At 36.9% G+C, this 27,638-nt stretch overlaps 1 protein-coding gene across 2 annotated transcripts in view; it reads right to left on the bottom strand.

Moving 5' to 3' along the window:
* The window catches only part of LOC126272449 (uncharacterized oxidoreductase YjmC-like), a 179,178-nt gene that overhangs the window by 70,402 nt on the left and 81,138 nt on the right, over nucleotides 1-27,638 (bottom strand). For both annotated transcript variants that reach the window (XM_049975325.1, XM_049975326.1), the window contains exon 8: nucleotides 3,879-4,036. In XM_049975325.1, the coding sequence (XP_049831282.1) occupies nucleotides 3,879-4,036 (158 nt within the window). The remainder of the gene's footprint in view (nucleotides 1-3,878; nucleotides 4,037-27,638) is intronic.

Genomic DNA, 27,638 nt, shown 5'->3' with positions numbered 1-27,638 from the left:
GGATATGTAGATTGTTTTCACACTGTTTAAGTAAAAATGGAGGAACTTCATCCCATCCAGTGGTTTTCTTGTTTTTACATTCTCTGATGAGCTGCAAAATATACTTGATTTCAAGTTCATGGAGTTTATTGGCTTCAGAATTGTCCTCAGCAAGACATCCAACAGGTACTTTACTTTATCTGTGGCACAAAAGTCAGATTCTATGACATCTATGAAATAGTCATTAAAAATGTTACTGATCTCTTGAGGATTGGTGACATAAATACTGTTATTAGATATCTGTATGTTGATATTACTTTTTAGTTTTGTTTTACTGTCTCTTATTTCATTTACTATTGACCAGCCAGTCTTGGAGATACAATATGAATTTTGTGTTTTTGAGTTAATCTTTTCAGCCTTCGATCTTTTAACTTGCTTTGCAAAACTGGTACTTGTATTGTTCGTATTTATCCCTGTGCTCATTGTTTTTGGTCTCTCTTTGTACCATATACATTTCTTCCATTTTTTCTTTCAGTTCTTTGGTAGAATTATCAAATTACATGTGTCTTGAATGTCTTGCCTTATTCTTATTAATATTTATCTTTCTGATGGGAATAGTATTACTTAGAGTATAAGATAATGTTTCTAGAAAGGCATCCCATTTATTATTCACTCCTTCAGCTTGAAATACTATGTGCCAAGATTCATGACCAAGGCTCTCTCTCAGTATGGCAATGGTGATAACAGAGAGATTTCTTTTGTATTCATAAATTTTCTTTGGTTTTATACAAGGATCTCCTTTTAGCACTAATAGTTGGCATAGATGGTCAGAGATGTGACCATTTACAATAGCAGCTGTGGCAATATTTTCACAATTATTAATAACATGGTCTATAGAGCTTATAGTAGTTGGAGTGATTCTAGTGGGTCTGTCTCCCAACAGAGCTATTCTGCCATATGAATAGACATGGTCTTGGAAGCAATTGCTTTCTTGGGAATCTTGTAATGTGTTGACATGACTATCCCCTAATAATATAACATTTATATGATCTTGCTTGGACATTAATTTACATAATACTGTATCAAGGGAATCAAGAAATAATTCGAAATTCCCATTTGATGATCTACAGTGCTAAGATAAAGTATACAACAGACAAAAATTTTAACTTAATTGCTACAACTTCACAGTGCAAGGCTGTCACATTGAATGGAGATCATGTTGAAAATAGGATTTTAGCCAAAAGAGTGAGGAATAATGTGGTGCAATGGAATCCCGAATAAATGCAACCTGCTTTCAGAAGAGAAATGTGGTCCATTACTTGTTAAACACCTCTTGCATATACATCTGCAACACATATTTAGCAATTTTGCAGGTGCCAGGTTCCTCAGTTAATTTATCAAACCAAAGTATGAGACCTCAAGACATGTGACAATGAGTGCTGCATGGGAAAGGGGAACATTGCACTCCATTACAGTATGCTGCTGCATAGCACTTCATATATATTTTGGAAGATGTGTTGAAAAACTGCTAGCCATAATCAAATCATTCACACATATCCACCTATAGCTTCTTATATAGGGTGAAGAAAAAATGCCACACTTGGCAGTCGGGATGCAACTCCTCATCTCAATTCAAGACAAATGGTATCTAGAAAAAGCTAGTCATACCAAAAGGTTTAATAGAAATTTGAATTTTTTTAGAAAAAAGGTCTCTGGCAAGGCTGTAACCACACCCAACATGACCAAGAACAGGTAGCAGCCCCATTAGCTCAGTGAGACAAGGATATGCTAGCTAGATATGGGGCAAGGATATGCTAGCTTGCCGATGTTTGAGTTGCATTCATGCTAAACTTTTTTTTTAGTTAAAGCATCAAATTGTATACAATTAACAGTTCACACCCACACAATGTGATATTTTGTGTATTTCTTTATATCATTGTGGCCTTTATTTAAACATTTAGATATACCATGAAACTCTTACAGACATAAATGGCCACTTTATTTTGTGTATCCAATGAGGTACAAAAATACAGTAGGTAGACTATAGTAGACTGTGCGTCATGCTACACACAATAATTTCATTCTGTGCAATATGTACTCACAGTACTCACTTAATAGGAAATATTCAAAGCAACCACCATGCATTTGTAAACACTTCACCACTCACTGGGTCATACATTTCTGGACCCTACGCAGCACACCTCCATCCAAGATTGCCAATGCTGCATGTGCACAAGCTATTAGTTTCTGTACACCCATGGGTGGTGTACTATTTTCTTGTTCCTTTAAGTGTCCTTGCAAATAAAAATCTAGTGGATTAAGGATCGGGGAATGTGGAGGCCAGATCATTGGACCTCCAAGACCAATCCATTTCCCTGGAAAAGCTTCATTTATACAGTTAATTATACAGTCACTCCAAAGTGTGACAGTGCACTATCATATTGAAACCATAGCTGTCACCAAACACCAAGTGAAACATTTTCTAAGGTGTCAGGCTAAGTATTGTAAAGAAACATATGATACAGTGATGCACTCTTCTTGTCCAGCAATAGGTAAGTGCCAAATGCACTCCTTCCAGGATTCCAGCCCACAGGTCAGTGCCAAAGTATGCCTGAAAGCTAAATTCGCAGGTGACAAATGGGTTGTGTTCTGACCAGGAATGGCTGCTGAGGATGTTGAAAATACTTTCATGAGTGAAGCTAGATCATCAGTCCGCATTATGTTTTTATAAAATGTTCGTTATTTTACACTTGGTGCAAAACCCATTTACAAAACTCTTCTTGTCTAAGGTGTACTTTTGGCCACTGGTACTGAGATAATGTATAATGATATGGATGCTGTTCTTCATTGCATAATACTTCAACAACTAGGCCTTCAGATATCTAGAACTGCGTTGCAATATCGTGGGTAAATCACCAAGGTGGTTGGTGAACAGTTTAAAGATTTGTGTCCTCTGTTCATGGAGTACATATAGTCTTTGGATGACCTCTATCCATTACTTGTGAACAAAGGTTACAGTTTACAAAATGTGCTGCTGTTTTTGCTGTATGTCTAGTCTTTGGATGACCTCTGTCCATGGCTTATGAACAAAGATTACAGTTTCCCGAATATGTTGCTCCAGGTGACAAAAAATATTCTTACTGGGATGATACCTTTGAGGGTAAACATGAGCAATAGCAGTAGCTTTGTTATCAGATACACCCAGCACCAAAACCATATTAAGGTAGTCATCATTTGTGTACACAATAGGGAAGATGTCCTACATGAACTTGACAAGACTGTGCTGTTAGTAGGCAGTTTAAAGAATGCCACTGTCATGTGATATGCTATTTTCATGAGAAAAAAATGATGTCCTGCTTATAAAAGCAGAGAACTAGGGAGAAGATGTCTGAAAAATAAAAAGGAAACCTCATGACGATTTGAACCATAGTTATATGGTGGATGTGGGTTTGGCGCCACAGCAGTCTACAAAGGGAGCTATAACAGCTCGTGAAGGTAGTATGGGCTGATACACTTTCCTCTATACATTCCAATACCCTGCATCATATGAAAGTCTTGCCAGCTCCTTGTTTCCATACATGTGTTTCCAAAATGCACCCAATCTGACTTTTGTAGATAAATTTTTGTCTTGAATCTGGATCAGGAATTGCATATCAACCTCCAAGTTTGACATTTTTCTTCATCCTGTACATTCCTAAAGCTACTGTACAGTGCATGATGGAGGATACACTCAACCAATGCTATTGACTTTCTTGCCTATTTCATTTGTGTATTGAGAGATAGATAAATGATTATCTGGTTGAAACTGTGAGTTTTGAAATAAATGTTACTAAAAATGATTACATGTAAAATATATTTTAGAATTCTGACTGACTTAAGAATAGCTTTCTCCTACTTACTGGTTTCAAATTTCTGAGGTATGTCATCAGGTCTTGCATACGGCATCCAAAATCTGGAGCAAAGCAGTTGGGGTTAATTGCTACAAAACTGTGTCCTATGTCTGCAGGTTTATCTGTAGGCCTCAGCCAATGGCGAATATTAGGACCATAAGCAGAACCTGGAAGAAAGACAATTCATATTACTTTTACTACATTTAGAATATGCTTTTTATTTCAGAAAAATATATTTTTAGTTATTGTCACCCTCAATATACTCCCCTCCTCTATCCCTACAATGTTCCATGTGAATTTTTCATTAATGTTAACAGTGATAGAAGTGATAATCTATGAGCTCCTTGAAGAAGTGTACCATTTTTTTCTTTCACTGTTTCAACAGAATGAAATCTTGCTATTTTTAATGCAGACGTGATCTGGGGGGAAATATAAAGGTCAAATGGTGCTAGCCAGATGACATAGTTGACTGGTCTAACATTGGGATGCTGCACTTCGCTAGGAACCTCTTAGCAGATAATGCAGTATGAACTGGTGCGTTGTCTTGATGCAGAACCCATGACTTGCTCATCCACAGTTTGAGGCCTTTTTTTTCTTTTTTTCTCATGGAATTGAGCAAGAACCTTAAGTTAGTAATGTTGATTAATAGTTAACCAGGAGAGACCCAGTGACAAAAAAGTCATCACTGCTTTGATTCTTGATTTGCTTATTCAAGTTTTTTTACTCTTTGTGAAGCTGGGCCCTACCAATGCATAGATTGGCACCTAGTTTTTGGATCATAAGCGAAAAACTAAGATCTGTCATGTTATCACTCTTTCCAAGAAATCAGTATCATTTTCAATGGTATTCAAAGTGTCAGCATGGATGTTTTCACAAGCTTCTTTTTGTTTGATCATGGGAATGTTCGGTACCAGTTTCACATATACTTTTCTCATGTTAAATTGGTTGCATAAAATTTGCCTTACACATTCTTTATCAAATCCTACAGTTTCAGCAGTTCATGAAATACTTAACTGATGGTCAGGTCAAATCAGATTACCTACTTTTTCAGTACTTTCATCTGTTTTTGGTGTTGAAGGATGTCCAGAGCATGAGTCATTTTCTGAATCTTCTAAACCATCTTGGATACTCTTGAACCATTCAAAAACTCATGTTTGTTATAAACAGTCTTCACGTTATTCTTATTTTAGTAAAACATAGCTTTTAAGAGCAGTTTCTTCAAATTGCTTGTAAAACACCACATCCATTCATGGCACTGCTATTACATTTGTAATTTTTCTGACAAAATAAGATAACAGCTCTTACACATACCGAGGTCACAGCCACTGTGTTTTGTCTACAGACAGCAGAGATGCTGCATTCAACTGAGAAGGCTTTGCACTTCACAGCTATTGCTCATTCATCTTTGGCACATTTGAACTTACTCTGTAACAGTATCAGTCTCACTATGTTATACCTACACATTGTATATGACAGCTATACCAAATTAATGCTTAACCAGGCTGCATAAGACTGGATTTGAATTTCCTTTATATGACAGGTGGTCACATCTGTTGGTAGAATACTGAACTGGTAGTAATGTGACACCAACAAAGGATGAGAGCCACGGGTATTGAAAGAAACTGCAATTTGCATGGAAATGCTATGAGACTAAGTGAGCATTAGTATGCACTTCAATAACTTTTCTGTGTCTTGACCTCACATTTTATTGTGCATTTCAACCTTATGCATTTCAACAGCCTTTGATTTTTGAAGGTCATAAAATACACCACAAAAATGGTGTCAGGAGATATGAAAATATGTTACATTTTACCATGGATTAGAGACATAGTATAATGAGTAGAATTTGGCTTTCTAGCTTATGAGTGTTATGTATCTAATGAACAATTTTCTATGACTGACATAACACTGGTAAGCTAGAAAGACATATTCTACTCATTATTTCATGTGTCTAATTGATGGTGAAATGTAACATATTTTCATATCATCCGATGCCAGTTTTGTGTTTTATTTTGTAGTGTAAGGTGATTTTGGAAAATTTAAGGTGATTTTAGAAATTATAAAAAGTGTGGTCAAAACAAAAGAAAAGTTATCAAAGTACTTTAAGCAAACAGTTCATAATGAACACTTTGTTTGCATTCAGTGATTGGACTCCTTTTAAAAGTATGTGTTTCAATGGCAAATACACATTATCAATTGTAGATATATATGATATTTTTACACATTGTAATACGTGCTATAAAGAAGGAGATGAAATGTTTTAAAGCAGGAAATAATGAGGTCAGAGATCAGCCTTGTACAACAGGGCGTGTTCCATTATCGCAGATAAAATGGAATGTGTGACCTGAACTGATTAGAACAAACAGGAGTACTTCTGCAAGGGAAATTGGATACTGAGGTATACTAGAATTATTAAAAATATTTCTTCAGTATATGCTGTTCCTATATGTTTGCTGCATACTGCAAGATAAGAGAGCTGAAATCTATCACCAGCCAAGCATCCTAAATGTCAACACTTCTTCTTGGGTTGTATTTGGCTTTAAGGTTTTCAGCTGAAATATCGCAAGAGGAAGTGTAGACCTCCATAGAATATTCCATTTGCCAGGAAAACTTAGAAAATGTATTTGGAAATAAGCTTGAGAAATCGTTGGACATTACTGTGGATACCCAAACTGGCTGCAGTTACTTATTGGTTGGACATATAAAAGAATACATATAAGAGAAATGTTGCAGTAGCAGCCTTCAGATAAAGTTTGAATATCACTGGACCTCTCTCTGGTTTATGGGACTTCTGCAGAAGAGGTTTTTTCTAACTTTCAGAACAGTGGACCAACACATGAAACTGTTATTGCAGTGATAAAAATATGAACTTTTTGTATCACACTTTTTACTGTCTGATTTTTGATGCTACAGATAAAAAATGTGGACTAGGGATTTAGTTTTACTTTTATTAGATACGTGTGTCTGCAACACAAGAAAATTTTCATTGCAATAATAATCATAATCCTTCAACAGCAGCTGTTAATAGGAAGCAAAACATATTACTTTCTTGTAACATTTCTCATTTGTGTGTACTGAAGGAACAGATTTGCCATTATCACTCATGTCTTCTCATTTGTTTACACTGTCATGTGTCATTCTGTCTTGGCACAAATTTGGTATAGTAAAGTGATTCTCATGGATAGATGTAAGCTGTATATGAAGTAGTTTTTTAATAAATAAGTTCCTTGTAACTATTCCAGTGGATCTTGTAATGAGACATCCTCCTTTATCATTACTTTTCCTCAACAGTAGTAGTCGATACCAGCAATATTTTTTCAATTTTGGACAGGTCAGTATTATCTCAGTTGTTTTTCTGAAAAATTTCATAAATTTTTATACACACTATGTTATATTTCAAGCTAAAATTTACGAATAGCAATTATTATTTTGGGTGTTATAATCAATAAATACTAGTTCTGAATGCACAGTTAATTTTTTTTATTTTTAGAAACATTTGAAATTATGAATTATTTGGCATTCTTAAAATTTCTGTTATTAATTATGAAATCTTGTACTGTTTATTATGTTCGTTTCTGGATACATTTATGAAAAAATAATTGAAACTAATAGAAATTCATTTGTCAAGAAAAACTGTAAACCCTTTGGAATGCTACCACAGCAGAGTGAAGTAGTAGTAAGCATGCCTTGGATGTGATCAGACATATTTTTGTATTTTGCTTGAACAATGAAATTTTGGCTTTCTTAGGGTGAAACTGCAAAAGATTGTGTGACATACTAAAATGTGACAAAATAAATTAATCTAAAAACAAAAATTCTGCAATGACATTCTTCAAAATTATTTAGATCAATTCAACCATGAGGATCTAAAATGTGAGAATTTCAGCTTCAAGAATGAGACCCCTAGACAAGAAGAACTGGAGCCATCTCTGCAAGAAAAGATAAGTAAGCTAAAAAGTTTAATTGAAATCTTACTCCTCTCAAATCTTCAGAAAAGACTTTGCTCATCATGGCCAATAGCTGCAACTAGGAAGGACGGGGCAGATTACAATTATGTGTTGTCTGGGATTAATTGACTAGTAACGAAGTTTTGTCTGTTGCAGAAAGCGCTTGATTTTGTTAATTTTTTTAAGTTTATGTAAGAATAAATTTTTGATCAAATGGAGCAAAAAATGAGAAGGCTGTCCAATGAAGGAAATAATACACTGATGATGTACTACCAATAATGATGGACCAGATCGAATGAAAGGGAAGAGGACTTCACAACAACAATATGGACATCAAAAAGGAAAGAGAAGTACAAACTATTAGTGAAGTTCATTTGTTTGTGGACTTGTTTGCTTGTTAACAAAATGAATAGGGATGAAAGCAAAAGTGAGGAAGAAATGAAAGCTGTAGGATCCAGTCAGGACATATCTGAGCTGAGTGAAATCGTAGTCAGTAAAGAAACAGTAAAAACTGACATTTTGCAGTTAATTTTGGCAAAAATGAGTAAATGAAGACATATAACAATAGCAAATTTGACAGAGTACAAGATCAGATAGATCAACTTAGTGATCAAGTTTTGGAGCTAAAAAATGGATTGTCAGAGGGGTTAAAAAAGGTGAACAAAAAAGTTGTTGTTTTAGAAAATAAATTTATTGTTTTGGAAAATAAGTTTGTAGCTGAGTCAGGGAAAAATATTAAAGAATGTTGATGGCATCGGAGTTGAACAGGAGGCTGTAGCGAAAAAAAAAAACAACAACAAAATATCATCAGTTTAAACCAAAAATTTATGCAAACTAACATAACTGTTTTAGATCAAAAAATTTGAGCAGTTTAGGAAATTTGTTTGAATCAAATTCAGTATGCAAACAATGGTATTGTGCAGTCCAACACTCCTGTCAAAAGTTTTCCACCAGATAATTTACAACCAGTGGGTTTTCTGCACCACTGCAGAGATAGTTTTGTGTTGGGCATGAATGACAATAAAAAAATTGAATTTGTTGAAAGATTTCTTGAAGGCAAACCTCTGTCATGGGTAAATTTAAATTTAAATCATTGGGAAACATATCAGAGTTTCAAGAAAAAAATTTTAAATAAATTTTTGTTGAAAGCTGAACAGGGAAGAATCAAAAGTGAATTTTTGAATGGTCCTAATCATAGGAATAGAGACAACACTTTGAAAGAGTTTTGTAAGAACCAACTTAAAAATTTGCACATCTTGACAAACCATTTAATGAAATGACCTTGACTGATGCACTTAAAAGGAGATTATCAGAAAGATTGCAGTGGGATTTAGTACACAGACATGAAGATTGCCTTGAACAGTTTTTATGAAATGTTGACAGGCTGGATAGGGCAGTAGAAAAAGTACATACCATACTAATGAGAATGATAGAAATCACAATGTGAGTAATCACAGAAACAGAGATAATGGTAACTTTTATCAGGATCAACGTGTCACTAGAGAGCGAAATTCTGAAAGTCAGCAGGATACGAATAATAGAGACAACCAAGGGCATTTTAATAGAAGTAACAATCATAGAAGTAACTACTCAGGAAATGGCAGTTTGTCTCAATGGAGTTTCACAGTTTTGGGGAAGGAAACATAACAAGCACAGGACCCCCAAGTTAAATTTGCAATTAGACAATAATAACAGTGTTAAAGATAAAACACACGTATCTGAAATTGAACAAAAGGAATATCAGGTTGTTCATTTATATCTTGATCGAAAGTTTTGGGATACTATGTTTAATTATTGTGATGTAGGTGCAAATCACAAACTAGAATGTGAAAGTAGTGGGAGTTTTGATGTAGTATGTACTAATGATTTCTTCTCTTGGTCAGAAAACAATGTTGTTGATGTATGTAAATCAGGTGATGACTGTATTGAATCTGAACTAGATTGTATTTTTGATGTAGATGTGAATGAGAGCTGTGAAATAACTGAGGTTGGTAAGTCTGAGACTGATGGCTTATAGCAAATTAATGTAGGTGAGGTAAGTGACTTTAATGGAGATGAGACTTTATTGTTAATAACATTGTTGTTGAAATAATTTTGGAGGAATGTGATGATGATGAGTATCAGGTATTTGTGGAGTTTAAGAATAATATAGTTTCGGTATTATTTGTAAATGATGTTGACAATATACATAAGGTAAGTGTTGTATGTGATATTGTACGTGAGGGGCATGGAATACCAGTCCAGTCAAAACAGTTTTTCATTAATGTCGTGCAGAGTAATGGTCTAAACAGTAAAGGTGAGGTATCTGAGAGCCTGGAGAATAAAGGTAAAACCTTTTTGAAGTTTGTCTCTGACCAGATTGATGATAATGTAGATAAAGGTGCATTCTGGAATGAGTTAGGTGTGGTTAGTCAGAATTTGTATTCCAATTGCTGGAATGATGTGAAAGAGGGTCAAAGCAGGAAGTATAATTTTGAGAGTAATGTGTTTTGTGTTCCTTCTGTAACAAGTAATGTTAGTTGTATGATGGAATCTATTCAAAAGACAAGACCTTTGAACAAGGATGCATAGTGACCCCTAGTCTGGAAGAGAATATACACTATATTTGCAGTTTCATACAATTATATAATTCTGTTTTGTACTAGATTTGTGCCTTAGAATTTCATACATATAGGCCATATGTCTAAATGGGTAGACCCCTTTCACAATTTTGAAATGGGACAATGTCATTAAATATCTAGTAATAAATTTCTTATTTTGGAATGCAATTAGTGTTAAATATTATTCTTGTGTACTCTGCAAAGAATAATTAAATTTAATTGTCATGAACTCTTTTGGGTAAAGTCATGGGTGTTGTGGTAAATTGAGTGAAGACTCATTTTATTCATGTGTATTGTAAATATTAGAGATAGTATCTTAGTACATCTGTGTATATTACCTTACTAGTTTGCTTTTTCACTGCATTTAGCTCTGTTTATCAATGTACCAAATATGTGCACACTTTTTAATCCATTCTGATGTTAACTCTTATTTTTCAACATAGGTAGGCAAAACATATACCATGTGATGTGAGAGAAGTATTGAACAGCATACTTATTTCACAATACAGTATTTCAGGATTCAATGTCAAAGCTAGACTGGAAGTTACCTACCCACTGGAGTGTGTTCCACTCCCACACTCATGTGTGGCTACACCCTTGCTGGTCCAGTTGACTTACAATAGATCATAGGTGCTCGGTAATGTACTCAAGCATCTGTCAATTACATCAGTCTTGTGACTGAAATTTGTAAATTGTTAGTCAAGAAATTATCCTACATCAAGAATTTGTGGAATTATTTGTTTAGAAAAGTAGTCACTGCTATGGACAGTGTTATTCCACATAAATGTATGCTTTTTTCCCCAAGTAAGGGGATTAACTTACCAGGACATTATGTAACTTTAAATAATGCTGTGGGAGGTTCAACACAGAAATTTGAAAACTTATAAAATTTAAGTACACACTCTGTGAATCATGTCATAAATAGTTATCGGAATCTGATAAAATTAGGTATTGTTAGGTTAGTAGTCATACATTTCAATGAATTTTCGTATCTCAACACTCAGTATGGATTTTTTTATCAATTTCAAATGAATCTTAAAGGCTTCTATGTGTGTAGATTAGTTTGTATGAACAATTAGCAAATAGTGTGGAAGACATTTACAAATGTGATCATAAATCAAGTATAGACTGAATAACAAGATGTATACACTTCTGATATCACACAGTGATTTTGGTCCTCAAGCAACTTGATTATGTCATTATTCTAACCTATTTATGGCTATGATTAACTGTATTTATACTGAGTACTGAATTATAGTATCTCATTGGAACTTGAGTTGTGTGCAAACTCGTGCTTAACTCTGTTTCGGGTGACACTGGTCATCATGACTGTGTGTGTGTGTACTCAAGGAGAGTGTGCAACTATTGATTGGGACTAGAGGCTTCCTACAAATATTCTTCACATGACAGAGCTTATTGACATATGATTATCAATTTTATTCATTTTGTTATGTTGAAACATTTCTGCTGCTGTGTACCCAGTGTGGTTTGGATTCATGGGTCGGTGCCCACATCGTAAGCATAGGCCCCAATATTTTTTCATTATTTTCTCCTTTCATGAGTCAACATATCCTTATATACTACGGTTTTTGTGGCTGATTGATTTTGTGCTGTACTCCTACTTGTGATTGAGTATATTCTTCTGGTCTGTACCCATCATTGTGAATTTTTCAAGTCAGCTGATTCATCATACACTTAGGCTCTGAAGTTTTTTTTCCTCTTTTCTTGATGATCTTGCAGGTGTGATTTTACAGATGTAAACTTAGAATTTGTAATTCTAGTAATTTAAATTGTCCCTGCACTTATTTCTACACTTTGATGTTGTTATGTTGTAGTTTTGACTTTGCATCATTTGTCTTCTGACAGTGTGTTCCATAGATCTGAAAATCTGAATCCCACTCCTCATATATGTAGATTATGACTTGTATAGTAGATATTTGTATTACATTTTCTGTAATACGTTATGTATCAGATACTTCTACATATCTGTATTCTATCTTTTGCATCATATTTTACACTGTTTGGCAAACCTTATAGTAGGTCACAAAATATTGTAAACATATTGTTTAAATATTATGTGAGGGGGACATTGTAATGAGACATCCTCCTCTCAACAGTAGTAGTCGATACCAGTAATATTCTTCAAATTTTGGATGGGTCAGTAATTTCTCAGCTGTTTTTCTGAAAAACTTCATATACTTTTGTACACAATATGTTATATTACAAGCTAAAATTTATGAATAGGAATTATTATTTTGGATCCAGAATGAGACTTTCACTCTGCAGCGGAGTGTGCGCCGACACGAAACCTCCTCGCAGATTAAAACTGTGTGACCGACTGAGACTCGAACTCGGGACCTTTGCCTTTCGCGGGCAAGTGCTCTACCATCTGAGCTACCGAAGCACGACTCACGTCTGGTACTCACAGCTTTACTTCTGCCACTATCCGTCTCCTACCTTCCAAACTTTACAGAAGCTCTCCTGCGAACCATGCAGAACTAGCACTCCTGAAAGAAAGGATATTGCGGAGACATGGCTTAGCCACAGCCTGGGGGATGTTTCCAGAATGAGACTTTCACTCTGCAGCGGAGTGTGTGCCAACATGAAACCTCCTGGCAGATTAAAACTGGCAGAAGTAGAGCTGTGAGTACCGGGCATGAGTCGTGCTTCGGTAGCTCAGATGCTAGAGCGCTTGCCCGCGGAAGGCAAAGGTCCCGAGTTCGAGTCTCGGTCGGGCACACAGTTTTAATCTGCCAGGAGGTTTCATTATTTTGGATGTTATAATTGATAAATACTAGTTCTGAATGCACAGTTAATTTTTTTTTTTTTAGAAACATTTGAAATTACAAATTATTTGGCACACTTAAAATTTCTATCATTAATTAAGCAATCTAGTGCTGTTTATTATGATTATTTCTGGATTCATTTATGAAACAATAATGGAAACTAACAGAAATTAATTTGTCAAGAAAAACTGTAAACCCTTTAGAATGTTGTTATTACGGAAACAAAAATCTGCAATGACAATCTTCAAAATTATTTAGTTCAATTCAACCACGAGGACCTAAAATGTGAGAATTTCAGCTTCAAGAATCAGACCTCTCGACAAGGAGAACTGGAGTCAACTCTGAAAGATAAGATAAATAAAGTAAAAAGTTTATTGTAATCTTGCTTCTCTCGAATCTTCAGAAAAGATTCTGTTCATCGTGCACAATAACTGCAAGTAGTAAGGAGAGGATGGATTACAATCTTAACATTGTATTGCTGCCAATAAAATGGTTACATTTAATTAAATAAAAGTGTGATATTGATCAAAAATGATTACTGAATACCCAAACGGATGCTGATAGTGGTCTATACTTGGGTACACATTTAAAACTGTATATCACATGCAAAGGATTTTGCAATAATAAAGCCAACCAAAACGTAATTGGAGCTGAAATTGAGTATTAGATGTGATGTCCATGCACTTCCTGTGTGTATTTTCAATTATAAGCTGTAGTTTTCCTAGCAGGTAGACTATTTAATGACTAGAAATTGCTACAAATTATCATGTAGAAACCATGTATTGACTCATAATATACAATTTTAATCCTCAACTGGTTTGCTGAATACAGCAGATGGTACCTGGTACAATACATATCGTTGGTTTCTTGTAGTATTTTTGGATGATTAATGGGTTGTATAATAATTCATACCTTCAAGTTTCAAATCACTTTGATCCTCATATCTACCTGCATTTGTATAAAATTATACAAAGAAGATCCAGAATAGAATGTGACAATGTTATAAAAAGGATAGTTGCTACTCACCACATAGTGGAAATTTCTGAGTCACAGATAGACAAAACAGTCTTTTTGTTGCGCATATCTGTGACTCAGCATCTCTATTATATGGTGAGTAGCAACTATCCTTTTCATAATATATGAAAAAAATATAGACATAGTGCATGCACTCCTTTCTCCATTTCTTTATATGGCTGATATGTTGCTGAAGTAAAAGTTTGTATCCTTCTGTATGTTTTCTGACTCCTCCAAACTTATTATTTTTATAACTGCATGCTATGTATGAAGGAGAGTTGTAACACAACTTTCTTATAATCCTTTCCTAAGGTAGAGATTTGCAGTTTAAAAATCTACCCTCCATGTGATACCCCAATGCCATCCTTGCATTACCTCTCTCTTCACAGTTTGTTGAGCTACTTTGTAACAGCCCTGGGCAAATAAAGTAAACCCAGTGATGAAGACAGCAGCTTCTTCATAGAGTCTTTGCAGTAACATATTCTCAAATATTGAAGAGTAGTTTTTCACATGAATGAAAATACTTTTCTGGTGTTGCACATTTTCCATCTCAATTTACAAAACAGGTTCTAATTATCATATAACCCTGTTTAGGCCCTTACACTATCATGTCATTCTGGTCTGGTACAGATTCGAAAAGTTAAAACATTTTTCAAGCGTAAACATGATTAGTATGTGACCTCCTTTGTGGAAAAACTATAAATCCATATAACTCTTCTGATAGACTATAATTTGCCATCTACTTTTCGCACAATCAGTACCATTTGTTTGTTCCCTTCTTCTATATTGAGGAGTTCCCAAAATAATCTGATATATGTGAATGATGTACGTGTGCTATTGCTAGTGGAATAAAGTGACATGGCTTTTTTTAATACATTTATGGACATGATATTCTATCTGCTTATGTTACATGGGCAATGACCTTGCCGCAGTGGATACACCGGTTTCCATGACATCACCGAAGTTAAGCGCTGTCGGGCGTGGCCGGCACTTGGATGGGTGACCATCTTGCCGCCATGCGCTGTTGCCATTTTTCACGATGCACTCAGCCTCGTGATGCCACATGAGGAGCTACTTGACCGAATAGTAGTGGCTCCGGTAAAAGAAACCATCATAACAACCGGGTGAGCGGTGTGCTGACCACATGCCCCACCTATCCGCATCCTCAACTGAGGATGACACGGCGGTTGGATGGTCCCGATGGGCCACTTGTGGCCTTAAGACGGAGTGCTTGCTTTTTTATGTTACATGATACATAAATCTGTATGGAGTTTCAAAACCTCTATAAATGCAATAATTCCAACAGACAAAACAGGTTCATCAGTAACAATACAAGGATGATCTATCTAACTTTCTATTCATAACTTGTGCTAAGTTGTAATTGCAGATATAGCCACTTTAGGAAAAATACTAAAAATTGCTTCCATTGATGTGAACACAGCTTCCTCTTTCAAAAGCCACTAAATATAAGTAAGTTCTACTTCTATATATATACTCTGATGGAATAAAGGGAAATTTTGTGTGATGTATCTGACAAAAGCAACTAAACCAGCAAACATTTCATTCAAGATGCAGCAAGTTCAAGGAGAATGGGGAAGTACATTCTGAAGAATTAACAGGCTAATTAGAAAAATCAGCTTAGTTTTTACAATAAATAACTACCAAAGACCCTAAGAAATAAATAGGTCACATGTGTTATGTCATTGAGTGGCATGCTGCAAACAATTCTCATTTAAAATGACAGGAGCAACTACTCAAGTTCTCCACGCACAGTCTGATTACTAATAAGCTCACTCCACTCCATCGTTCACTGATTAATACAGCAACAGGTTTTCACAGTTACAATGAAAATAAAACAGTCATCATTTGCAATCATGACTGTTTTATTTTCAATATAATAATGTGCCCTTTACATTTTTCAGGCTTGTTATAACTGGTGCTGTGCAATTATACACACATAATGAAAGTATATGAAAATATTACCATATTTCTAGTATTTAAAAGCTGTGGATACAAATAACACTCAAAACACATTTACTCTCTCAAGTATTGTCTGTCAAGAATCAGCAGCTGTACACCAATTTAAAGTAGCATTCGTAAATATAACAATACAAACCAAAAGAGCCTCCACTATGCACAACTTAACTACACTCTTGCACAAGAAGGAGCAAAGTATGCAACAATAAAAATATTTGACCACCTGCCTGTGAATTAAAGGTGGTGATAGATAATGAAAATTGTAAAAAAAAAAAAAAAAAAAAAAAAATCGTTTCTACTTGGCAATTCTTTCTACCCCACAGAAAAATTTCCAGGTAGATAATGTGTATATGGTTTAGTTACATTTATCAACTTTCTTGTAGAATACTAAAAAAAAATTGGTTTTGTGAGCGGCTAGGAGGAAATCATGTTTTCACAGAACAATTGTATCTTATGGTTGAACCTATCAACACATCCCCCATCATTGTGAACTATTATGAATAACACCTACAGTGAGGGGGCTGTGGGGAGGTAGGGGGGGGGGAGAGAAATTACGTTAATTAAACTAACCTGGGCTGGGGGCCTCATCTTGAACAGACTATTCTAGCTGCCATTGATGGAAAAGGGTGCAACCAACTGCAATTTGTGGCACATGTTGGAACAAATGATGCCTTTTGTCTGGGCTCCAGGATCATATTTGTGTCATTCCACCAACTGGCGGAGAAGGTTGAGAAGATCAGCCTTCCACATAGAGTTTCAACAAAGCTCACAATTTGCAGCATTATCACCAGAAACGATTGTGGTAATTTGCTTCTGATTCAAGTGGAAGGACTGAACCAGAGACTTTGAGGGTTCTGTAACAAGCTAGGTTGCCACTACCTGGACTTGCACAATAGGGTTGAGAACTTACGGTTCCCCTAGATGAGTCAGGTGTGCACTATACATCACAGGCCACTGCTCAAGTAGCTGACAATGTGTGGGGTGCAGAACAGATAACCAAAGCTGTAGGAAACCCAGAAGTATCAGTGTAAGATCGAAAGAAATGCCTCGCACACATGAGAGCATTAAAATCCTAATGGTTAACTGCTGAAGCATTCACAAAAAAGTGCCAGAGTTTGAAGTGCTTACATAATATCAGGTATGGAAAGCTAGTTGATAGTAGTGAGATTTTTTAAGAAAATTTAAGTATATATCAAAAGGATGGGCAAATGAGAAATTAAAGTGGTGTATTTGTTGCAGTAGACAAGAAACTCAAATCCACTACAGTTGCATGTCAGATTGTTTGCGCAAAACTCAATATCAGGGATGCACACAAAACTAGATCATTCTATTTTCCACCAGACTCGTCTCCTCTGTGACCAAAAACATTAGAGGAAACCTCAGTTCACTTACACATAATTTCCCCAATCATAATACAGTAACCATTGTTGTAGACATTAATCATACAAGAATCAACTGGGAAAACCACAGTTTTGTTAGTGGTTGGTGTGATAAGACATCCTATGAAATGTTACTAAATGCCTTCTCTGAAAACTACTTAGAACAAATAGTTTGGAACTCCACTCGTGATAGATATATGTAGGATCTAGTGACAACAAGTACACCTGACCTCTGTGAGGATGTCCACACTGAAACTGGTGCCAGTGATCATGCACAGCTGTTGTAGCAGTGATCACTGAATTACAAAGGACAACTAGAACAAGCAGAAAGATATATATGTTCAGTAAACTACATAAAAAATCAATAGTGTCATGTCTCAACGAGAAAGTTGAAGCTTTCAGAACAGGGCAGGAGCATGTAGAGAAGTACGGCTCAAGTTTAAAAGAATAATTGACCATGCATTAGATAGAGATCATAATGGGAGGGATCCTCCATGTAAAGAAACTTCTAAAGAAAAAGAGGTTATTGCACAATAGTTATAAAACAAAGTATAGGGCCATAGACAGAGAGAAGCTGAATGAAATGCACTTGGCTGTCAAGACAGCAATGCATGAAGCCTTTGGTGGCTAATGTAGCAGAACACTGTCAAATGATCTTTCACAAAACTCAAAGAAATACTAGTTGTATTTAAAAGTTATTAGAGGCACATAAGTTAGTGTGCAGTTTCTAGGGAATGAGACAGGACCTGAAATTGAGGATAGCAAAGCAGAAGGTGAAATCTGTTTCCAAATGTACCTTTATAAAAGGAAACTCAGGAGAAATGACCCAATTTAGTTCTTGGATCACTGAAAAATGAGTAAAAATAAGTATCAGAGTCAGCTGTATTGGAAAACAACTGAAATCATTTAAAACTTAACAAAGCTCCTTGGACCAGTGGAATCCCTGTCAGATTCTATACTGAATTTGTGGCTCTTTAACTATAGTCTACTGAACGTCCCTCAAACAAACAACTGTGCCCAGTTCTTGGAAAAAAGCAAGGGTCACAACCATCTACAAGAAGGGTAACAGAGGTGATCCACAAGACTACCATCCAGTATCCTTGAGATTGATTTGCTGTAGGATCTTAGAAAATATTCTGAGCTCAATCACAATGAAGTATCTCAAATAGAATGATTTCTTCCATGCCAAGCAGTATGGATTCTGAAAACACTGATCATGTGAAACCCAACTCGCACTTTTCTCACATGACATACTGAAAGTTTTGGATCAAGGCAGCCATGTAGCTGCAGTATTTTTTGATTTCCAAAAAGCATTTGACTCAGTACCACACCTGTGCTTGTTGTCCAAAGTACAATCATATTGGGTATCAAGCAAAATTTGTAACTGAACTGAGGACGTTTTGGTCGGGAGGATGCAGAATGTCATCCTGCATGGAGAATTGTTGCCAGATGTAGAAATAACATTGGGCCTGCCCCAGGAAAGTGTGTTTCGATGCTTGCTATTCATGTTGTATGTTAATAACCTTGCAGACAGTGTTAATAGTAACCTCAGACTTTTTGCAGATTATGCAGTTATCTGTAATGAAGTACAGTCTGAAAAAAGTTGCATAAATATGTTGTCAGATCTTGATAAAATTTCGAAGTGGTGCAAAGATTGGTAGCTTGCTTAAATTGTTCAAAAGTGTAAAATTGTGCACTTTACAATACAAAAAACATATTATGCTATGACCCTAATATCAGTGAGCCACAACTGGAATCAGTTAACTCATAAAAATTCCTGGGTTTAACACTTTGTTGGGATATGAAATGGAATGATTAAATAGGCACAGTTGTGGGTAAGGCAGGTGCTGGACTTCATTTTATTGGTAGAATATGGAGGAAATGCAGTCAGTCTACAAAGGAGGTTGCTTACAAATCACTCATGTAACTGGTTCTAGAATATTCCTCAAGTGTTTGGGACCAATACCAGACAGCTGTAACAGGGGATTTTGAAAGTATACAAGTATACAGAGACTGACAGCATGAACGATCAGAAGTTCATTTGATCTGTGGGAGAGTGTGATAGAGACATGGAACAAAGTGAAATGACAGGCTGTTGATTATAGTTGTGAACTATCCTGAGAAGATCTACCAACAAAGTTTCAAGTACCAGCTTTAAATGAAGACTCTAGAAATATACTACAACCCCCTATGTATCACTCACATATATGAGTCCCACAAAAACTATCCTGTTTGCCAATGACACCAGCATATTGCTCACTGGATCCAGTCCAGAAACTTTGTTGTCTGCAGCAAAAAGTTCTATGAAAAGACTCTCTGAGTGGTTCACAAAAAACAAACTCATTCTAAATACTGAAAACTTTGTTTGTCGATTTTCACTTAATTCCTCCAACTAATCAGATGTCAGTTCAAACCCAATTAAAAAATGATTTCCTAGAAAATGTAAGTGTTACAAAATTCTTGGGTCTTTGGGTTCAGCAAGACTTAAAGTGGAACACACATATAAATAACTTGTGTAGAAAACTACGAGGGTCGGTCAAAAAGTAATGCCTCCCATTTTTTTTCTACTTAAAAAAATTAAGTTAAGTGAAAAATTTGAATTTGGCGCCATTCCTCAAACCTTCTTCTGCAATCCACTGCAGTAGTAACTTTCTGTGTCAACAGGTGGCAGCACAGCAGAAGTTTGTAAGATAGCCGACATCGATGTTCGTTTGAGACAGCGTTGTGTGATTGAATTCTTGAATGCAGAAGGTGAAACGCCCATACGCATTCATGAAAGACTGAAGAAGGTGTATGGTGTTGTGACAGTGGATGTCAGCACTGTTAGACGATGGGTTCGTCGTTGTAAGGAAGCTGAAGGGCAAACACTGTTGACTGACGAAAAGCGGAGCGGCAGGCCGGTGAGTGCAGTGACTCCACACAACATTCAGCAAGTTGATGACATCATTCGTGGTGACCGTCGGGTGACTGCAGATGAAGTGTGTCACATTATTTCTCTTAGTAAAGGCAGTGTGATCACGATTATTAAACAATTGGGGCACTCAAAAGTTTGTGCACGGTGGGTTCCAAGAATGTTAACCGATCAGAATAAAGAGGCAAGGAAAACAATAGCCTCCCAACACTTGCAGCGCTTCCGTTTGGAGGGAGATGAGTTTCTGAAAAAAATTGTGACCGGGGACGAAACATGGGTGCATTTTTTTGAACCCGAATCAAAGAGGCAGTCAATGGAGTGGCGTCACACAAGCTCGCCGAGGAAGAAAAAATTCAAAACTGTGCGATCGGCAGGGAAAGTTATGGCAACAGTTTTCTGGGATACAGAGGGTGTGATTCTGGTTGATTTTTTGGAGCAGGGATGCACAATAAATTCTGTTCAATACGTCACAACCCTCAAAAAACTTAAAGCACATCTTCAGCGAGTTCGCCCAACAAAATCAATGGCAGATGTTCTTCTTTTGCATGACAATGCAAGACCACACACCAGTCGTCACACCTCTGACGAGATTGTCAAAATTGGATGGGAAGTTTTGCCTCATCCCCCATACAGCCCTGACCTGGCACCATCAGACTTCCATCTGTTCGGGCCACTAAAAGAAGCTCATCGTGGGATTCATTTTGAAGATGAGGAGGCCGTCAAAACATCCGTGCGTCAATGGCTTAGGAAGCAGAGCTGTGATTTTTACCGTGCTGGGATACATGCCCTTGTTCAAAGATGGACCAAAACTGTAGAGATGGGCGGAGATTACATTGAAAAATGACAAAATGATCCTCAATGTTGTGGTTTTCAACCTATGTAATTGCATTTAAATTTCCTGACAATTAAACGTAGAAAAAAAAATAGGAGGCATTACTTTTTGACTGATCCTCGTATCACCTGTGTGCTATGGCCTAAGAACTTTAAAGGCTACAACAAGCAAAACAACAGCACTACAGGCATACTATGCACAGTTCCACTCACTAATGCGATATGGGATCATTTTCTGGGGATACTCAACACACAGTGTAAAGGTTTCTTAGAATGCAAAAAAGAGCTTTAAGAATAATTGGTGGCCTTAAAAAGATGGAGTCCTGTAAATCCCATTTTACTGAGCTTGGTGTTCTAAATGTTCCAAGTTTATTCATTTATGAAACTATCTTGTTCACTAGGAACTACCTCCTGAAAACAGGCAAACTGCTACAGAACAAAAATGTACACAACTATAGTACCAGAAGGGAATCAAATATACATCAAAAATATCACAGAACAACTGCCTATCAGAGGAGCATAATAAACATTGGAGTAATACTACACAATAAGATACCAGAGAAAATAAAAAAAATACTGTTGTTGTTGTTGTTGTTTTCAGTCCTGAGACTGGTTTGATGCAGCTCTCCATGCTACTCTATCCTGTGCAAGCCGCTTCATCTCCCAGTACCTACTGCAACATAAATCCTTCTGAACCTGCTTAGTGTATTCATCTCTTGGTCCCCCTCTACGATTTTTACCCTCCACGCTGCCCTCCAATGCTAAATTTGTGATCCCTTGATGCCTCAAAACATGTCCTACCAACCGATCTCTTCTTCTAGTCAAGTTGTGCCACAAACTTCTCTTCTCCCCAATCCTATTCAATACCTCCTCATTAGTTACGTGATCTATCCATCTAATCTTCAGCATTCTTCTGTAGCACCACATTTTGAAAGCTTCCATTCTCTTCTTGTCCAAACTAGTTATCGTCCATGTTTCACTTCCATATATGGCTACACTCCAAACAAATACTTTCAGAAACGACTTCCTGACACATAAATCTATATTTGATGTCAACAAATTTCTCTTCTTCAGAAATGCTTTCCTTGCCATTGCCAGTCTACATTTTATATCCTCTCTACTTCGACCATCATCAGTTATTTTACTTCCTAAATAGCAAAACTCGTTTCTACTTTAAGTGTCTCATTTCCTAATCTAATTCCCTCAGCATCACCCGATTTAATTTGACTACATTCCATTATCCTCATTTTGCTTTTGTTGATGTTCATCTTATATCCTCTTTTCAAGACTGTCCATTCCGTTCAACTGCTCTTCCAAGTCCTTTGCCGTCTTTGACAGAATTACAATGTCATCGGCGAACCTCAAAGTCTTTACTTCTTCTCCATGAATTTTAATACCTACTCCAAATTTTTCTTTTGTTTCCTTCACTGCTTGCTCAATATACAGATTGAATAACATCGGGGAGAGGCTACAACCCTGTCTCACTCCTTTCCCAACTACTGCTTCCCTTTCATGCCCCTCGACTCTAATAACTGCCATCTGGTTTCTGTACAAATTGTAAATAGCCTTTCGCTCTCTGTATTTTACCCCTGCCACCTTCAGAATTTGAAAGAAAGTATTCAAGTCAACATTGTCAAAAGCTTTCTCTAAGTCTACAAATGCTAGAAATGTAGGTTAGCCATTCCTTAATCTTTCTTCTAAGATAAGTCGTAGGGTCAGTATTGCCTCACGTGTTCCAACATTTCTACGGAATCCAAACTGATCCTCCTCGAGGTCCGCATCTACCAGTTTTTCCTTTGTCTGTAAAGAATTCACGTTAGTATTTTGCAGGTGTGACTTATTAAACTGATAGTTCGGTAATTTTCACATCTGTCAACACCTGCTTTCTTTGGGATTGGAATTATTATATTCTTCTTGAAGTCTGAGGGTATTTCACCTGTCTCATAGATCTTGCTCATCAGCTGGTAGAGTTTTGTCATGACTGGCTCTCCCAAGGCCGTCAGTAGTTCTAATGGAATATTGTCTACTCCGGGGGCCTTGTTTCGACTCAGGTCTTTCAGTGCTCTGTCAAACTCTTCATGCAGTATCTTACCTCCCATTTTGTCCTCATCTACATCCTCTTCCATTTCCATAATATTGTCCTCAAGCACATCGCCCTTGTATAAACCTTCTATATACTCCTTCCACCTTTCTGCCTTCCCTTCTTTGCTTAGAACTGGGTTGCCATCTGAGCTCTTGATATTCATACACGTGGTTCTCTTCTCTCCAAAGGTCTCTTTAATATTCCTGTAGGCAGTATCTATCTTACCGTTAGTGAGATAAGCTTCTACATCCTTACATTTGTCCTCTAGCCATCCCTGCTTAGCCATTTTGCACTTCCTGCTGATCTCATTTTTGAGACGTTTGTATTCCTTTTTGCCTGCTTCATTTACTGCGTTTTTATATTTTCTCCTTTCATCAATTAAATTCAATATTTCTTCTGTTACCCAAGGATTTCTACTAGCCCTCGTCTTTTTACCTACTTGATCCTCTGCTGCCTTCACTACTTCAACCCTCAGTGCTACCCATTCTTCTTCTACTGTGTTTCTTTCCCCCGTTGCTGTCAATTGTTCCCTTATGCTCTCCTTGAAACTCTGTACAATCTCTGGTTCTTTCAGCTTATCCAGATCCCATGTCCTTAAGTTCCCACCTTTTTGCAGTTTCTTCACTTTTAACCTACAGGTCATAACCAATAGATTGTGGTCAGAGTCCACATTTGCACCTGGAAATGTCCTACAATTTAAAACCTGATTCCTAAATCTCTGTCTTACCATTATATAATCTGTCCAAAATCTGCCAGTATCTCCAGGATTCTTCCTTGTATACAACCTTCTTTTATGATTCTTGAACCAAGTGTTAGCTATGATTAAGTTGTGCTCTGTGCAAAATTCTACCAGATGGCTTCCTCTTTCATTTCTTAGCCCCAATCCATAATCACCTACTATGTTTCCTTCTCTCCCTTTTCCTACTGACGAATTCCAGTCACCCACAACTATTAAATTTTCGTCTCCCTTCACTACCTGAATAATTTCTTTTATCTCATCATACATTTCATCAATTTCTTCATCATGTGCAGAGCTAGTTGGCATATAAACTTCTACTACTGTAGTAGGCATGGGCTTTGTGTCTATCTTGGCCACAATAATGTGTTCACTATGCTGTTTGTAGTAGCTTACTCGCACTCCTATTTTTTTTTTTTTATTCATTATTAAACCTACTCCTGCATTACCCCTATTTGATTTTGTGTTTATAACCCTGTATTCACCTGACCAAAAGTCTTGTTCCTCCTGCCACCGAACTTCACTAATTCCCACTATATCTAACTTTAACCTATCCATTTCCCTATTTAAATTTTCTAACCTACCTGCTTGATTAAGGGATCTGACATTCCACGCTCCGATCCGTAGAACGCCAGTTTTCTTTCTCCTGATAACGACGTCCTCCTGAGTAGTCCCCGCCTGAAGATCCAAATGGGGGACTATTTTACCTCTGGAATATTTTACCCAAGAGGACGCCATCATCATTTAATCACACAGTAAAGTTGCATGTCCTCGGGAAAAATTACGGCTGTAGTTTCTCCTTGCTTTCAGCCATTCGCAGTACCAGCACAGAAAGGCTGTTTTGGTTAATGTTGCAAGGCCAGATCAGTCAATCATCCAGACTGTTGCCCCTGCAACTACTAAAAAGGCTACTGCCCCTCTTCGGGAACCACATGTTTGTCTGGCCTCTCAACAGATACCCCTCCGTTGTGGTTGCACCTGAGGTACGGCTATCTGTATCGCTGAGGCACGCAAGCCTCCCCACCAACGGCAAGGTCCATGATTCATGGGGGTGGGGGGGGTGGGGGGTGGGTGGGGGGGTGGGGGAATACTACTCATCCAATATTTAAAAGTAAACCAAAGGCATTTCTAATAAAGCACTGTTTCTATTCTGTCAGAGAATTTCTGAATAAGTAACAAAATTAATTGTAGTAGGCACCTAATTTTCATTGCTAATACTATGTATCATTGTAACTTATCTTTGACTTGTCCAATATCAATTGTACAATTTGTGCTATATGATAAAACTGGACCAATAAAAAATCAAATCAAATCAAATCATGAGGATAAGATTAGAATAATTACAGTATGCACAGAGGCATTCAAACAACCTTTCTTCCCATGCTCCATACATGAGTGGAATGGGAAGAAACCCTAATAACTGGTACAATGGGATGTACCCTCTGCCATGCACTTGATGGTGGTATGCAGAGTATAGCTGTAGATGTAACTTTCTAAAGATCCACACATATGCTCCAGTTTATCTGTCAGGCGCACTTCCACAGGAGAATAGGAATGACAGCATCAACAATACTGTCAGGCAAACAGTTGATCAAAGAAGAATTTAAATTCAGTTCTTCCTAAGTTCAAGGGTTCAGATCTAGAACTCCTGGCCCATCCACTGTCTTCATGTGAGCATGAGTGAAGTTCAGTTGTAGTGTCCTTTGTTTTGAGATAATATATTCATTTACAAACATGGTAACTCATAAAAGGTACAATCTCCTCACATAATTTTTGAGGGATTCACAGATCTCTGTAAACTGGAATCTCTATTATCAAAAGCAAACAAATTAAGCAGCAAAGGTTACTCCAATCAAGGAATGTGAGTAGATTCTTATGCAAAACTAGTCAAAAACTGGTGGAGATGGAGCCAAACTCTAAGGACACTTTTGGAAAAGAGACAGGAAAGGGCAGGGGGAGGGGTCAGACACACAACTGAAATCCATAACATCCACAGATGATATTAACAAGCTGTTGTCATTCTATTCTTCTCTATTTTCTGAAGAAAGAAAAAATGAATTGTCTTCATTCAAAGGCATGGTCACAAATGAAGTCAAACACCTCCCAGGTTTAATGTGCCATGGGTAAACATCACATCCCTGTAATTGAATGTGTGTATCTAAATCTTTAAGGTTTACCAAAGTAGGAACCAGGTTTTAAATTGTAAGAAATTTCAAGCGGCAGATGTGGATGCTGACCACAATTGATTGGTTATTAACTGTAGATTAAAACTGAAGAAACTGCAAAAAGGTGGGAATTTAAGGAGATGGGACCTGGATGAACTGAAAGAACCAGAGGTTGTACAGAGTTTCAGGGAGAGCATAAGAGAACAATTGACAGGAATGGGGGAAAGAAATACAATAGAAGAAGAATGGGTAGCTTTGAGGGATGAAGTAGTGAAGGCAGCAGAGGATCAAGCAGGTAAAAAGACGAGGGCTAGTAGAAATCCTTGGGTAACAGAAGAAATATTGAATTTAATTGATGAAAGGAGAAAATATAAAAATGCAGTAAATGAAGCAGGCAAAAAGGAATACAAACGTCTCAAAAATGAGATCGACAGGAAGTGCAAAATGGCTAAGCAGGGATGGCTAGAGGACAAATGTAAGGATGTAGAGGCTTATCTCACTATGGGTAAGATAGATACTGCCTACAGGAAAATTAAAGAGACCTTTGGAGATAAGAGAACCACTTGTATGAATATCAAGAGCTCAGATGGAACCCCAGTTCTAAGCAAAGAAGGGAAAGCAGAAAGGTGGAAGGAGTATATAGAGGGTCTATACAAGGGCGATGTACTTGAGGACAATATTATGGAAATGGAAGAGGATGTAGATGAAGATGAAATGGGAGATACGATACTGCGTGAAGAGTTTGACAGAGCACTGAAAGACCTGAGTCGAAACAAGGCCCCGGGAGTAGACAATATTCCATTAGAACTACTGACGGCCTTGGGAGAGCCAGTCCTGACAAAACTCTATCATCTGGTGAGCAAGATGTATGAGACAGGAGAAATACCCCCAGACTTCAAGAAGAATATAATAATTCCAATCCCAAAGAAAGCAGGTGTTGACAGATGTGAAAATTACCGAACTATCAGATTAATAAGTCTCGGCTTCAAAATACTAACACGAATTCTTTACAGATGAATGGAAAAACTAGTAGAAGCCGACCACGGGGAAGATCAGTTTGGATTCCGTAGAATTAGTGGAGTATGTGAGGCAATACTGACCCTACGACTTATCTTAAGAGCTAGATTAAGGAAAGGCAAACCTACATTTCTAGCATTTGTAGACTTAGAGAAAGCTTTTGACAATGTTGACTGGAATACTCTTTTTCAAATTCTGAAGGTGGCACAGGTAAAATACAGGGAGCGAAAGGCTATTTACAATTTGTATAGAAACCAAATGGCATTTATAATAGTTGAGGGTCATGAAAGGGAAGCAGTGATTGGGAAGGGAGTGAGACAGGG

The sequence above is a fragment of the Schistocerca gregaria genome, chromosome 5 (assembly GCF_023897955.1).
Source record: "Schistocerca gregaria isolate iqSchGreg1 chromosome 5, iqSchGreg1.2, whole genome shotgun sequence".
NCBI classification, from domain to species: domain Eukaryota; kingdom Metazoa; phylum Arthropoda; class Insecta; order Orthoptera; family Acrididae; genus Schistocerca; species Schistocerca gregaria.
Note: the sequence above shows the minus strand (reverse complement) of the source record. Positions and strands in the feature narration are given on the sequence as shown.